This window comes from Xiphophorus couchianus, chromosome 2 (genome assembly GCF_001444195.1).
Source record: "Xiphophorus couchianus chromosome 2, X_couchianus-1.0, whole genome shotgun sequence".
Lineage (NCBI taxonomy): Eukaryota > Metazoa > Chordata > Actinopteri > Cyprinodontiformes > Poeciliidae > Xiphophorus > Xiphophorus couchianus.
Window position 1 is genome coordinate 3794205 of NC_040229.1, and position 16380 is coordinate 3810584.

At 37.1% G+C, this 16380-nt stretch overlaps 2 protein-coding genes across 2 annotated transcripts in view; one reads left to right on the forward strand and one right to left on the reverse strand.

The window, feature by feature from the left end:
• Positions 1–16380, reverse strand: part of fam20cb (FAM20C golgi associated secretory pathway kinase b) — a 49831-nt gene that overhangs the window by 4321 nt on the left and 29130 nt on the right. The gene's annotated exons all lie outside the window — the stretch shown is intronic.
• Positions 1401–16232, forward strand: LOC114157077 (histone-lysine N-methyltransferase mes-4-like). The gene is made up of 17 exons (XM_028037831.1): positions 1401–2825; positions 2914–3076; positions 3176–3368; positions 3643–3744; positions 3862–3945; positions 4256–4327; positions 4497–4586; positions 5194–5265; positions 5435–5524; positions 6137–6208; positions 6378–6467; positions 7081–7152; positions 7322–7411; positions 8025–8096; positions 11421–11526; positions 14642–14689; positions 15230–16232. The coding sequence occupies exons 1-17, from the start codon at positions 2720–2722 to the stop codon at positions 15472–15474; spliced, it is 1767 nt and encodes a 588-aa protein (XP_027893632.1). The 5' UTR covers positions 1401–2719; the 3' UTR covers positions 15475–16232.

Below are 16380 nucleotides of genomic sequence, written 5' to 3' on the forward strand. Positions count from 1 at the left end.
TTATTTTTGCTTTTTTTTGGAACGAAAGGCTGCGACATTTAAGTCAGTATGTGCATAAAGAGCTGTTTCTGTTATTCTGTCTTTGCTGAATCTGTCTGGAAATATTTCCTTGTGTTGCTGTGAATGTTCTGTAATCTCTCTAGAAAATTAGATTTTTAATCTCAGTGGGATTTTCCTGGTGAAACAAAAGTTAATAAACAATAAAAACAAAAACTAACATTTTAAGTTACATTTTTTACAGCTATCCACCTGCTTCCTGGCGCTTAGACCAGATGCAGGTTAACAGCAAGGCCACTAGGGGGCGGTGCTGCACCATCACGCTCCGCGACGATGAAGAGGATGTGACTCTTCCTCAGAAACATTTTTAACTTCAGCTTTTTGCTCATTTTATTGTAAAAACTCCTGAGAGGCTGAAGTCCGTCAGCGAGACACGATCGAACCGATCAGCACTAAGGAGGAGGCGACAACCAGTAACACCAGTAACACCAGTAACACCAGTAACACCAGCAGTTCCTCTCTGCTAAACTCTAATTCAGACAAAAAAAAAACCGGGGAAAATAAAGAGCTGCTGGATTATATTTAGATCAGGAGCCTTCATGCCTCTGAAACCACAAACTCTGAGGAGTGTGTGTGTGTGTGTGTGTGTGTGTTTGAGGTTGTGTGTGAGGTTGTGTGTGAGGTGTGTGAGGTGTGTGTGTGAGGTTGTGTGTGAGGTTGTGTGTGTGTGTGTGTGGTTGTGTGTGTGTGTGTGTGTGTGTGTGTGAGGTTGTGTGTGTGTGTGTGTGTGTGTGTGTGTGGTTGTGTGTGTGTGTGTGTGTGAGGTTGTGTGTGTGTGTGTGGTTGTGTGTGTGCGTGTGTGTGTGAGGTTGTGTGTGAGGTTGTGTGTGTGTGTGTGTGGTTGTGTGTGTGTGTGTGTGTGTGAGGTTGTGTGTGTGTGTGTGTGGTTGTGTGTGTGTGTGTGTGTGTGTGGTTGTGTGTGTGTGTGTGTGCGTGTGTTGGTATATATGGTTTAGCCTGCCTTTTGACCTGAATACGTACTTACGTTACGCGGACCTAGGGGTAATACACGGACAGTGCCAATGTCCGCATAAATCATGGAGTGTATTTTAAATTTTGAGTATCTAAACAACACTTTTTCTCATAAATCTAAAGTTTTATAGGAACTATGCCAGTGTTTGCATGATTTGGACCATGTATTTGTACTTTTCATTGAATAAACAGCGTGATATCTCACTTTCTTTAATTGTCCTTTTATACCTGTAACCTGAGTTTTGTGTATTCCAGTGTATAACACAGCGCCACCTGATGTCAGTGTATGAATTGCAGTTTTACACACATTTTTATACACTACGCGCGCTTTTAGCCGGTCATCATCTGATTGGCTGGAAAAAAACTGTGGGTGTGTCTTATTACCAAACCATCCCAGACGCAAGGTTTTTAAAAATTAAATCCTCATTTGAAGCCGCAGCCCTCAATATGGACGTGTTGGTGGAATAACTGTGCACAGGTAAGCATTAATGGTAAATTAAAATAATTTTTGCCTAGATGAAGTTATTTACAAGTAAATAACTGCAGATGCAAGAAAGGTTTTTGAGCAAAATGAAATATTTTAGATTTTAATTTAGGTAACATTAAAGCTAAGCAACTTATTTTAGATATTTGCATCAAGTAGCTTAAATATGTATGCTTTTATGACTGAAAAGACTTACCTGAAGCAGTATAGTTTTTATTTCGAGTGTTTTAAAGTAAGAGACTAGCTGGGCTAGGAGAGCTAGCTTCCTAGCTAGAGCTAGCCTCCTAGCTAGAAACAGGTGTTTGACAAGTTGACAATATTTGGGGTAGGTGGTACCTGTGTGGTACCTACTACCTAGCTTTTGGTGATAAAAGTTGGGTGATGAACTGTAAGGTTTTCATCATTATATTTAACAATATTGGCGAACTGCTTGCTTTATGTTAGCTAATTGCACCGTAGTGATGCTTGTTAAGCTCGTTAAGCTTGATTTCAAGCAGGAGATTAATAAGAAGCAAACCCACAGGTTTCTGTGAAACTTGTTTATCTTTTGGAAAAGCACCAATGGTTGAAGGTTTTAATAATTGGCTGCAATAGGGCTGGTGCATCAATGGCTTTAAAGCTGTGTACTGTAATCACTTTCATGACTTAAATGCTGAAAGTGTAAATCAAGAGTCCTCAAATTTAGGCAAATATCGGTGTCCTTCAATTTTTAAATGTGTATTTGTACCTGAATCAATTAGCTGAATAACCTCCTCATATGCAGCCAAATTCTCCAGATTTCTGACCACATTATTTGACTTAGGTGTGTTGAAGCAGAGATGCATCTAAAAGTTGGAGGAGACTGTCCCTGGAAGACTGATTAAAACTGTTTAATTAAAGATAAATTGGACTTCTCTAATAAAATTCATTTGTGCAACAAACTACCCTTTTTCCTTAAAGTATGGCTCAAATGTTCTTGTAAGGCTGTACTATTGGCTGAACAACAATATATTGAACACTGAACTATTTGTAGATGGTAAAGCACTTTTTTAAATCAGTGATTAAATAAATTATAGTGTTGGTGTTTTATCTGAGCTGTGTGTCTTGCATGCATAACATGTTTCCATATTTATAATTAAATTTTTAGCTTTAACATTTGTAGGAATTACAAAGAAGCTTGTAATTCCTTCTTTGACTGTTATAACTTTTCATACATGTCAGTAAAACATGCAGAGGCGAAGACGCATAAATCCGAAGGAAGATGCCAAATATTATATTGATACCAAAACGGACAAAGTGGGGCTTGACGTCACGTACATCAATGCCTTTAAAGGTATGGGGATTTCTTTGGAGTGGTTTAAATACAATCAAGCCTTTATACTGTTTACTCTTTCTACTATTATTTTTGCTTTCTTCTTTAGGTCGTGGTATCTTTGCCACAACCTCTTTTCAGAAAGGAGACTTTCTGTGTGAATATCGAGGTGAACTGATCAGTAAAGAGGAATGTGAGAGGAGACAGAGAGTTTACCATGACAACCTTAAAGTATTCTTGTTTGAATTCTATTTTAATGGAAAACTCTGGTGGTTAGTATGTTTGTATCAGAAGTCTAATTAGAACTAAATGGCATATATATATATAAATGAATATTTTAATATTTAAAATTAAATGTTATGTATTTGCAGTGTTGATGCAGCAAAAGAAGATTGCTCCCTTGGAAGGCTTATAAACGATGACAATATCAGCCCAAATGCCAAAATGAAGTATCTGACCGTCCAACAGAAACCACATTTGTGTTTATTTGCAACTCGAGATATCAATCAGGGAGAAGAGATTACGTACAATTATGGGGACTCAGACTGGCCATGGCGACTCAAGGTACTAAAAAAATAAAAATGTATGAATCTTAAGACAATGTTCATTTAAGAAATGCACTAATAATGATGATTTACAACCTGAACCTCCTTTGTTTTACCATTCTTTTCACAACACTAGATGGCTGACTATACAAGACATTACTGGGCAAATTAACCAGTTGCCCACAAATGTATAATAAATAATTACAGTATAGTAGTATTTACAGTAGTGTTTTACGTACTCTCAAAACATTGTTACATCTACAATGAATTTGATATATATTCAAATTCAACAGAACTCCAGTGGGATGTCTTCAACTGGACAAGATGTTGAGGTGCCATCCACATCACAGTTGGTTTCATACTATGGACCGGTATCAAGCAAAGACCAAATAAAGGTGTGGGAAAATGATATTATTGAAAGTTTTAAGACAAAATCTGAATATAAGTGAGGGTATCTCTGTGAATTAATCTAGGGCAGTATGGTGTTGACTTGTATTTATTTTCTGTTTCAGATCAGAGCTGAAAATGACCCGGATCAGATGATAACCAGTGTCAAAAACGAGACAGATCCAGTCCTGGATTCACTCCCCATCAAGGTTGTGAATATTGGTTTGACCTCTGATAAATGTTGACTTGGCATCACAGAATATATTGGGAGAGTAAAAATTTTAATTTCTTAAAGGTTATAGAAAATATTTTTATTTTTGGTGATTTTAATCAAACAGAATCAGACTTCAATTTGGTCAGTGCTGGTGAAATTATAATAGTCAACTTGTTTCTTAGCATTCGTCTTGCAGACTGTTTCCAGAATTCAAAACACTTGGGTTAACCACCAAATTATTTTCTCTGCTACATCAGAAAATCTTCTGTGGGGATAAAACAATCAATCTTTCTTCTTTTTCACAGGAATTGGAGAAAGAAATGTCCCAAAGTCCTGACTGCACTCATTCAACTTCTACGGCTGGCAACACAGAACAGGTACAGAAGTTGGGTTTTCATTTTGAATTTACCAAACATTTTGGCTGGATTTAAAACTAGTTTCCTTCCATGGGTGATGGTTCTCATAGAACAATCATTTAAGTGAAAATATCTCTGTGAAGTAGTCAAGGGCAGTATGGTGTTGACTTGTATTTATTTTCTGTTTCAGATCAGAGCTGAAAATGATCAGGATCAGATGACAACCAGTGTCCCAAATGAGACAGACCCTGTCCTGGATTCACTCCCCATCAATTCAGAGGTATTTTATATTTAAGGTGCAGCTAAATGATGTCAGTCAGCCAACCTGTTCAACTTCAGTGTGTCTGTGTGTGGACCTGAATGCCATGTGGTTTATCTGGACATTGGTTTGTAAGGACAGTCTCATGTCATGGTTTTCAGTTTGTAAGTTCAGCGTGTGTATGTGTGTGTTTCATGGTCACCTGCCCCAATGTGATACAGGAGGACCATATTGTATATGGGGACCTTGCGTTATTGAATTGATAAAAACATATGTTTTGGTTCTTGTGACCTTGTGAATATTGGTTTGACCTCTGATAAATGTTGACTTGGCATTACAGAATATATTGGGAGAGTAAATATTTTAATTTCTTAAAGGTTAAAGTAGATGCATAGATTTTTGCTAAAATTTCTTTTAATTTCACAACAGAATCAGACTTCAATCTTGTCAATGCTGGTGAAATTGGAGTATTTTGAATATTTGTTAAAGTTTGCTTTCATTCAATGTGTATAACGTTCATCTTTTAAGGTGTTTCCAGGATTTAAAACACTTGAGTTACAATCGGACTATTTTCTCTGCTGCATCACAGAATTTCTGTGGAGAAAAAAATCAATCTTCTTTTTCACAGGAATTGGAGAAAGAAATGACCCAAAGTCCTGACTGTCCTTGTACAACTTCTTCAGCTGGCAACACAGAACAGGTACAGAAGTTGGGTTTTCATTTTGAAATTACCAAACATTTTGGCTGGATTTAAAACTAGTTTCCTTTCATGGGTGTTTTCTCTCATAGAACAATCATTTAAGTGGAGATATCTCTGTGAAGTAATCAAGGGCAGTATGGTGTTGACTTGTATTTATTTTCTGTTTCAGATCAGAGCTGAAAATGATCAGGATCAGATGACAACCAGTGTCCCAAATGAGATAGACCCTGTCCTGGATTCACTCCCCATCAATTCAGAGGTATTTTATATTTAAGGTGCAGCTAAATGATGTCAGTCAGCCAACCTGTTCAACTTCAGTGTGTCTGTGTGTGGACCTGAATGCCATGTGGTTTATCTGGACATTGGTTTGTAAGGACAGTCTCATGTCATGGTTTTCAGTTTGTAAGTTCAGCGTGTGTATGTGTGTGTTTCATGGTCATCTGTCCCAATGTGATACAGGAGGACCATATTGTATATGGGGACCTTGCGCTATTGAACTGATAAAAACATATGTTTTGGTTCTTGTGACCTTGTGAATATTAATTTGACCTCTGATAAATGTTGACTTGGTATTACAGAATATATTGGGAGAGCAAATATTTTAATTTCTTAAAGGTTAAAGTAGATGCATAGATTTTTGCTAAAATTTCTTTTAATTTCACAACAGAATCAGACTTCAATCTTGTCAATGCTGGTGAAATTGGAGTATTTTGAATATTTGTTAAAGTTTGCTGTCATTCAATGTGTATAACGTTCATCTTTTAAGGTGTTTCCAGGATTTAAAACACTTGAGTCACAATCGGACTATTTTCTCTGCTGCGTCACAGAATTTCTGGGGAGAAAAAAAATCAAATTTTCTTCTTTTTCACAGGAATTGGAGGAAGAAATGTCCCAAAGTCCTGACTGTCCTTGTACAACTTCTTCAGCTGGCAACACAGAACAGGTACAGAAGTTGGGTTTTCATTTTGAAATTACCAAACATTTTGGCTGGATTTAAAACTAGTTTCCTTTCATGGGTGTTTTCTCTCATAGAACAATCATTTAAGTGGAGATATCTCTGTGAAGTAATCAAGGGCAGTATGGTGTTGACTTGTATTTATTTTCTGTTTCAGATCAGAGCTGAAAATGATCAGGATCAGATGACAACGAGTGTCCCAAATGAGATAGACCCTGTCCTGGATTCACTCCCCATCAATTCAGAGGTATTTTATATTTAAGGTGCAGCTAAATGATGTCAGTCAGCCAACCTGTTCAACTTCAGTGTGTCTGTGTGTGGACCTGAATGCCATGTGGTTTATCTGGACATTGGTTTGTAAGGACAGTCTCATGTCATGGTTTTCAGTTTGTAAGTTCAGCGTGTGTATGTGTGTGTTTCATGGTCATCTGTCCCAATGTGATACAGGAGGACCATATTGTATATGGGGACCTTGCGCTATTGAACTGATAAAAACATATGTTTTGGTTCTTGTGACCTTGTGAATATTAATTTGACCTCTGATAAATGTTGACTTGGTATTACAGAATATATTGGGAGAGCAAATATTTTAATTTCTTAAAGGTTAAAGTAGATGCATAGATTTTTGCTAAAATTTCTTTTAATTTCACAACAGAATCAGACTTCAATCTTGTCAATGCTGGTGAAATTGGAGTATTTTGAATATTTGTTAAAGTTTGCTGTCATTCAATGTGTATAACGTTCATCTTTTAAGGTGTTTCCAGGATTTAAAACACTTGAGTCACAATCGGACTATTTTCTCTGCTGCATCACAGAATTTCTGGGGAGAAAAAAAAATCAAATTTTCTTCTTTTTCACAGGAATTGGAGGAAGAAATGTCCCAAAGTCCTGACTGTCCTTGTACAACTTCTTCAGCTGGCAACACAGAACAGGTACAGAAGTTGGGTTTTCATTTTGAAATTACCAAACATTTTGGCTGGATTTAAAACTAGTTTCCTTTCATGGGTGTTTTCTCTCATAGAACAATCATTTAAGTGGAGATATCTCTGTGAAGTAATCAAGGGCAGTATGGTGTTGACTTGTATTTATTTTCTGTTTCAGATCAGAGCTGAAAATGATCAGGATCAGATGACAACGAGTGTCCCAAATGAGATAGACCCTGTCCTGGATTCACTCCCCATCAATTCAGAGGTATTTTATGTTTAAGGTGCAGCTAAATGATGTCAGTCAGCCAACCTGTTCAACTTCAGTGTGTCTGTGTGTGGACCTGAATGCCATGTGGTTTATCTGGACATTGGTTTGTAAGGACAGTCTCATGTCATGGTTTTCAGTTTGTAAGTTCAGCGTGTGTATGTGTGTGTTTCATGGTCACCGGCACCAATGTGATACAGGAGGACCATATTGTATATGGGGACCTTGCGCTATTGAACTGATAAAAACATATGTTTTGGTTCTTGTGACTTTGTGAATATTGGTTTGACCTCTGAAAAATGTTGACTTGGTATTACAGAATATATTGGGAGAGTAAATATTTTAATTTCTTAAAGGTTAAAGTAGATGCATACATTTTCGGTAACATTTTTTTTAATTTCACAACAGAATCAGACTTCAATTTGGTCAGTGCTGGTGAAATTGTAGTATTTTGAATATTTGTTAAAGTTTGCTGTCAGTCAATGTGTTTACCGTTCATCCTTTAGGTTGTTTCCAGGATTCAAAACACTTGAGTCACAATCGGACTATTTTCTCTGCTGCATTACAGAATTTCTCTGGGGTGAAAAAAATCAATTTTTCTTCTTTTTCACAGGAATTGGAGGAAGAAATGTCCCAAAGTCCTGACTGTCCTCATACAACTTCTTCAGCTGGCAACACAGAACAGGTACAGAAGTTGGATTTCATTTTTAATTTACCGAACATTTTGGCTGGATTTAAAACTAGTTTCCTTCCATGGTTGTTGGCTCTCATAGCACAATCATTTAAGTGGAGATATCTCTGTGAAGTAATCAACCATTTCATATATGGGGACCTTGCTTTATTGAATAGATAAAAACATATGTTTTGGTTCTTGTGAGGTTGAGAATATTGGTTTGACTTCTGATAAATGTTGACTTGGTGGCACAGAATATAATCTTAGAAAAATGTTTTAAATGTTGTCAAAGTTAAAATATATATATATATATATATATATATATATATATATATATATATATATAAATTTTGTCTTTTGTATTTATCTACATCTTTACCACACAATATTTTTAATTCAACTATTTAAAAGTTTGCAGAAAAAGTTGTTTTTTATGACTGGAACCCTCTGTAATTATTTGTCTCATTTATTATCCAATATAGTATGATCCCAAAGGGGAAATTGCTTATTCATTGAAAAGCTACTCCATCTGAGCTAATAAATATAAATAATAAAATATGTCTGTCTGTCTGTGAAAACGTTTGGGCACCCCTATTAATCTTAATTATTTTATTTCTAAATATTTGGGGTTTTGCAACAGCTACTTCAGTTTGATATATCTAATAACTGATGGAAACAGTAATATTCCAGTATTGAATTGAGGTTTATTGTACTAACAGAAAATGTGCAATATGCATTAAAACAGAATTTGACAGGTGCAAAAATGTGGGTACCCTTATCATTTTATTGATTTGAAAACTCCCAACTACTTTTCACTGACTTACTGAAACACAAAATTGGTTTGGTAACCTCATTAAGCTTTGAACTTCATAGACAAGTGTATCCAATCATGAGAAAATGTATTTAAGGTGGCCAGTTGCAAGTTGTTCTCCTATTTGAGTCTCCTCTGAAGAGTGGTATCATGGGCACCTCAAAACAACTCTCAAATGATCTGAATACAAAGATTGTTCAACATAGTTGTTTAGGGGAAGGATACAAAAAGTTGTCTCAGAGATTTAAACTGTCAGTTTCCACTGTGAGGAACATAGTAAGGAAATGGAAAACCACAGGGACAATTCTTGTTAAGCCCAGAAGTGGCAGGCCAAGAAAAATATCAGAGAGGCAGAGAAGAAGAATGGTGAGAACAATCAAAGACAACCCACAGACCACCTCCAAAGACCTGCAGCATCATCTTGCTGCAGATGGTGTCACTGTGCATTGTTCAACAATTCAGCGCACTTTGCACAAGGAGAAGCTGTATGGGAGAGTGATGCGACAGAAGCCTTTTCTGCAAGCATGCCACAAACAGTCGCTTGAGGTATGCAAAAGCACATTTGGACAAGCCGGTTTCATTTTGGAACAAGGTCCTGTGGACTGATGAAACAAAGATTGAGGGGTTCCGGTGACGTCAACTTCCGAGATGGCAGCTTGAGCTGACTGCACCTCCAGTAAATCTTAATTTGACCGCCATTAATTGCCAAATATAACAAAAAATGAGTAAAATGGAATCTATAAGGGGGTCTAGAATGGGGAAAAGGGACGGGAATAAGAAAACCACGAATAAAGAATTGGCAAAAGAAAGAAAGACGGCAGGTAGCTCACCAACACATCAGCACCTCGGCGAAGCTAATGCTAATAAGCTTTCCACTGACTCAACTGCACTAGCGCAAATCCTGGGGGAGTTACGGGATTTCCGAAAAGATATGAAACAACAGCTTGATGACATTAAGTCAGAACTCATCAACATACACCAAAAAATTAAGGAGACGGATGACCGAGTCAAAACGCAAACCATTATCATGTCTTCTGGGACTACCCAATCATAAAAGATTACTGGAAAGAGATAAATAGTGCCTTACAAGATATTTTCAAGCAGAACATTCCTTTTGAGATCAAGCTTATGTATTTTACATAATTTCTTCAAAAAGAAATAAATATTTAATGACTATTTTATTAATAGCAAGTAAGAAAAACATTACAAGAAAATGGTTATCACAAGACAAACCAACTTTCGACGACTGGATCGACATAACATTTAACATGTATAAAATGGAAAAGAATCAACAGTCACAGGACTGAACAATTCTGTCAGTGGTGGCAGATTTGGGTAGAGATCTGATTTCATTTTTAGAGACCAAACTTGATTAAATCTCCTATGACAGCCATACTTCATAATTATTTTATACTATGTCTTTCGTTTATGTATTTCTTTTTTTTCTGGTTTGCTCTTTACATTTCTAACTTGATTCCTTTCTCTATTTTTGGTTTCTTCTTTCACACTCTCTTTATTCCTTGCTTTATAATCTTTCTCAGGGAAGTGAAGTTGCATTTTTGTTTTGACTGTTATTATGCAATGGTCTACATGTCTACCTTATTACAAATGTTGAAGTTAATCCTGTGATGTAGAGACCTAAGTTCATGTAAGTGATACTTTCTTGAGAATCAATAAAGATAAAATAAAAAAAAGAAACAAAGATTGAGTTGTTTAGTCATAAAAAATGGCGTTATGCATGGCAGCAAAAAAATACAGCGTTTCAAGAAAAACACTTGCTACCCACTGTAAAATGTGGTGGAGGTTTCATCATGCTTTGGGGCTGTGTGGCCAATGTCAGCACTGGGGATCTTGTTAAAGTTGAGGGTTGCATGGATTTCACTCAATATCAACAGATTCTTGAGAATAATGTTCAAGAATCAGTTACGAAGTTGAAGTTGTGCTGGGATATTTCAGCAAGACAATGATCCAAAACACCGCTCCAAATCTACTCGGGCATTCATGCAGAGGAACAATTACAATGTTCTGGAATGGCCATCCCAATCCCCAGACCTGAATATCATTGAACATCTGTGGGATGATTTGAAGCAGGCTGTAAATGCTTGGCGACCATCAAACTTAACTGAACTGGAATTGTTTTGCAAAGAAGAATGGTCAAAAATACCTTGATCCAGGAACTCATTAAAAGCTACAGGAAGTGACTAGAGGCTGTTATTTTTGCAAAAGGAGGATCTGCTAAATATTAATGCCACTTTTCTGTTGAAGTGCCCATATTTCTGCACCTGTCAAATTCTGTTTTAATGCATACTTCACATTTTCTGTTAGTACAATAAACCTCAATTCAGTACTGAAATATTACTTATGTCCATCAGATATATCAAACTGAAATAGCTGTTGCAAACACCCAAATATTTAGATATAAAAATAAGTAAGTTTAATAGGGCTGCCCAAACTTTTTCATATGACTGTATATATATGTATATGTGTGTGTATTTTTAAATATATGTTTAATTTGTTTTTTGTAGTGTCAAAAACATCACTTGATGTGCACAACAGTATCCTCTTTGGAGAAGTGTACTCAGTGTTTTGGACCTTGTTCTTCATTCAAGTGGGTTGGCTACCAGTGCAAAGGTAAGATATTTAGTTAATTTGTACTGTGAATTAATTAATTTTAATAGGATGTATGTCTTTGTTGAACTGTTGACCATGAACAAATTACAGTTTCAGAATTGAGTACATAGTTTTCAATACAATGCAATTTATGTCATCATGGTGACTTTCAAAGCAGTGGAAGTTTTCAAAGTACCTTAAAGCCTTTAACCGTGATCTTTATTTAAAACAGAACATAAAAATTTTATCCAGAATGTTCAATTTTGCACATTTGAAAAAAAAAAATTGTTAATCTATATTTAACTATTCCATCTGATCTAAACGTAAGGTGTAATGGTTTATTTGAGATTTTGGATTTTGCTTGTCTTCTGTGGTTTTTTACATTTAAATTTTTTCACAGGTTGTTCAAAAGTCTGGCATTCATCCTGCCTTAAACAAATTATAAAGGATGATGGATCTCAGGTGAATATCCACATACGTTTTTTTAGCTTTGCCTTCTAAGTCTCCATTATAACATAAATTATATTTCCCACTTCCCACTCCCAATTTCAGGCAAAAGAACTGTTTAAGTATTCCATAGCTGACTCCTCATCAGATAACAACACATCACCTTCCAAAGAATGTGAAATGTCAGATGATGACCATGCATCTGATATTGACTACATACCAAATTCAGAATCTGCAGAAGCTGATGAAGACTCAGATGTTAGCATCCCTCTTCAGCCCATCAAGTCTAAAGTTGGACAACTTCAAGGAAACCCAACAATACCCGATCTCACTTCATTCTTGCCAGACTCAAGTTCTGTGGTTGAACCTTGCACATCAAATTACTGGCCTCCTTTTCACACAGATGATATGGGTGATGGCACATTCGAAACATTCAGCCCAGCCAAGTCTACCAAAGACTCAAACAATAAACCAAAAAGTCAAAAGGAGCTTCACAAACAGGAATCCTCACAGCATATTTTGAGTGCTAAGAACTATTGCTTTGTATGTGGTAGGCCACAGAGCAAAATTTCACGCCATTTAAAAACCCACAAGACACATGCTGAAATTGCTTATGCCTTTTCCCTTCCGGAAGACTCAAAAGAGCGCAATGTTCTTCTAGAAAAAATGAGAAACAAGGGGAACTTCAAACATAACTGTGAGGTTTTACAAAGTGGGAAAGGATCGTTGAAAGTTAAGAGAAAGCCAAAAGCAAAGACTGGAACATTTATACATTGTATGTACTGCCAAGGTATGTACATTCGAAAGGAACTATGGAGACATGTGCAAAGATGCCCCTGTAAGCCACAAAATGAAGATTTGAACCAAGGACATGGAAGAACCAAAGTACTGGGTTTTGCTATGGCTCAAGAGTCTGCATTCTGTCAAGAGATTTCAAGTGGGGTTTGGAAGCTCCTCGGTCCCATGAAGCAGGATGATGTAGCCACAGTTGTGAGAAATGACCTGACCATTATTCAGTTTGCCCAGTCTCTCTACAACAGACATGGACAAGACCCTACTAAGTATGAGTACATCCGACAGAAGCTCCGTGAAATTGGACGTCTGTTAATATGTCTACGGTCTGAATTCTCTATACATAACTTGGAGGAAGCTGTGAAACCTGCTAACTTCCAAAGAGTTGTCCAGGCAGTAAAGATTGTCTGCGGTTTTGATGAAGAAAAGCATTCATACCAAACACCAAGTCTTGCACTAAAACTGGGACATACACTACAGAAAATCAGTGACATTATCCATTGCCGAGCGCTCATGGCAGAAGATGAAGAACTGATTAAGTCAACAGACACTTTCAAAAAGCTGTATACATCCAAGTGGTCTGAGTTAGTGTCACATACTGCCTTGAACACTCTGAGTCATGCCAAATATAATAAGCCATTAACCTTACCATTCACAGAAGATGTTCAGAGTCTTCATAGGTACCTTAAGAAATCTGGAGAAAATGCATTTTCTAACTTGAAAGAAGAGGTCAGCCCCCAGAATTATGCAGAACTTGCAAAAGTTACTCTTGCACAGGTCATTGTGTTCAATCGAAGACGAGCTGGAGAAGTCTCAAAGATGCGTCTCAGAGGTTTCCAGCAGAGAGATGACTCCAAGCTCCATGAAGATGTTGCTGCTGGATTGTCCAAGGTTGAAAAAAGGCTCTGTAGCTACTTCAGCCGTGTTGAAATAATTGGAAAAAGAGGTCGAAAAGTTGCGGTTCTCCTTTCTCCAGATGTGGTGGATGCTCTGACTCTGCTGGTCAGCAAAAGAGAGCAATGTGGTGTTTGCTCCACAAACATCTTTCTTTTTGCCCGACCAAGATCTCAAAGTCACTACAGGGGCCAAGACTGTTTGCGTGTTTATGGAAGCCAATGTGGGGCGAAGCATCCCGAGTTCCTCAGGTCCACGCAACTCAGGAAGCATGTTGCCACATTGTCACAAGTCCTCAACCTCAAAAATAATGAAATTGACCAGGTGGCTGACTTCCTGGGACATGATATTCGTGTCCACAGGGAATTTTATCGCTTACCTGTGCCAACAACACAACTGGCAAAGATTTCTAAGCTTCTTTTGTCCATGGAGAAAGGACACGTATCTACCCTGCAAGGAAAATCCCTTGATGACATCGAAATCGAAGGTTATTGCTGAATTTCTTTTGTGATCTTATTTCCATTAGTAGGACTTGTCTGACATAATCAACATTCATAAAACTGGTGGATTTAAATAAATGATTATTATTGGAAAATATTACAGTAGGGATTCTCTGTTAGAAAATACTAATAAATACAAAATGTGTTTTAAGCCTCATTTTGGTAATGCTTAGATATAATTTTATGTATGGCACTCATTTGTATTCTAATAATGCCTTTCAGATGAAATAGAACTAAGTGAGGATGAAGAAAAGGAAGATTTAAGTGATTTGGATGACTGCGATTCTGTGGAACCTGAGGAACCCATGGAAACCGTGGAATCTGTGGAACCTGAGGAACCTGTGGAACCTGAGGAACCTGTGGAACCTGAGGAACCTGTGGAGCCTGTGGAACCTGAGCAAAGCAAGAATATGGATGATTTGTGTATGTTACTTGAATCCAAAGATGCTATAACTTTTTGTCTATCTGTTTTTTGTTTTTTAAACTTTTGTTGTTTGTCTTAGTGGGAGCAGTGTCATCGACAGCAGAGGAAACTGTCCCTCCTGTTGAAGGCAAGTCAAGTTTCCTTATGAGTCTGTGTTTTGATCCTAGCTACATTTAGTTAAAGCATAATTCTACTGCGCTGACCATATTAACTAGTTCATGCTTAAAGGCCATGCAGTCTAGATGACCTCAAACTATATGCCATTTGCTTGAGACATGTGCCAACCTAGTGAAGAGTGTTACGACCGGCTCTTTGAGCCATACCAAAGACAGGAAGACACGGAGTTCAACAATAAATAAGCTCTTTATTGAGCACAAGCATGAAATAAAACTAAACTGAAACAACTTGTTTTTTGTCCACATGCCTCCATTTGGGAGATTGCTTTTGTTTCTGCTTGGACATTTCTCATTGTCCTTCTTCTCCACCCAATTTCCAGTAATTTCACATTTTTGAAGCATTGTATTCCAAATTTTTGTCCACTTTCTCAGTTAGTTGATTAGTAGAGAAACTTACAAACATGCTTGGCCAGCAGCCATCTTGAATGTTTTTCATTTTTTGTTTTAATAAACTGTTTTAATCATTTTTCTCTTTACTTTTTTCCCTTCAGAGACCTCCTCTGCTGCACCCAGAAGACAACCAAAAAAACCATGGTCAAGTGCTGAGGTTTCTGCTGTTATGAGGCATTTTAAAGCTCACATAGGTAAAGGAAAACTTGCCACTAAAAATGAGTGCAAACACTGCAAGTTGGTGGAAGGTCCTGTGCTGGCTCAAAGAACAGCACAAAATATCAGGGACTTTGTGAGAAACCGTGGAATAACTGCTATGAGGCAGGCACAAAAGAAAAGGCTCTAGATTTTATGTGAAGTAATCATTTGTTCAAAAGTGTTCCATTTTGTTCATGCTACTAAAACATTTTTTTTGTTGCCTATCGAACAATATTATCTGTAAAGTCCCGTGACTTAGAGGCTGTTTAAATGTATTTGTGTTGATAGGCAGAAAAGCGTTTTTCTAATGGTGAGGCATTTTTCTGTTGTCCAGCATAAAAATTATTCGAAAAGGTGGCAGAATTTTAATTTAACATTCTTTTACTTATTTATTTATATTCAGAATATTTGGCAACAGTCTGCACCCTAAAGCCCTTATTTTACTTTTGTGTACGTTTTGTTGAGGCACTTAAATTAGATTGTTTTTCTTTTGGTAATTTCAATTTGAGGCTTACTTTTATTTTTTAAAGAAAAATAATTGAATTATTTGGTCATATTTACCTAATAAAATATGTTCTGTTAATGCTTTGTGCTGTCAGGTTGTGTATTTATGCTAATCAGCAGGTTTTTAAATATGACGTAGTTGTCCCTTTAAAGTTCTCACAATACTTTGTTTTGTTCTCATAAACCACATTTGCTGATGTCCATACAAGCCACCATGTTGTCAGGCTGCTGAAAGAAAGGCTGTGTAGCTGCTATCTGAAACCTAAAGTGAGCTAAATTTTTTTCAGATTTTTTGCAGTGTTTTAAGCCACCTCCCATTGCTCTAGCTACTTGGGAAAGGGTAGTCCAGCTAAACCACCGTCGGGCCTGTTTGGCGAAAAAGGCAGGCTATACCTTATATACCTGTATGCGTGTGTGTGTGGTTGTGTGTGTGTGTGTGTGTGAGGTTGTGTGTGTGTGTGTGTGTGTGTGAGGTGTGTAGAGACCAGATGTGCTGCAGATCTTCCTGGTTCTCTCTGCTGACTCTGTCCTCTGTGTGTCGTTAGAAACA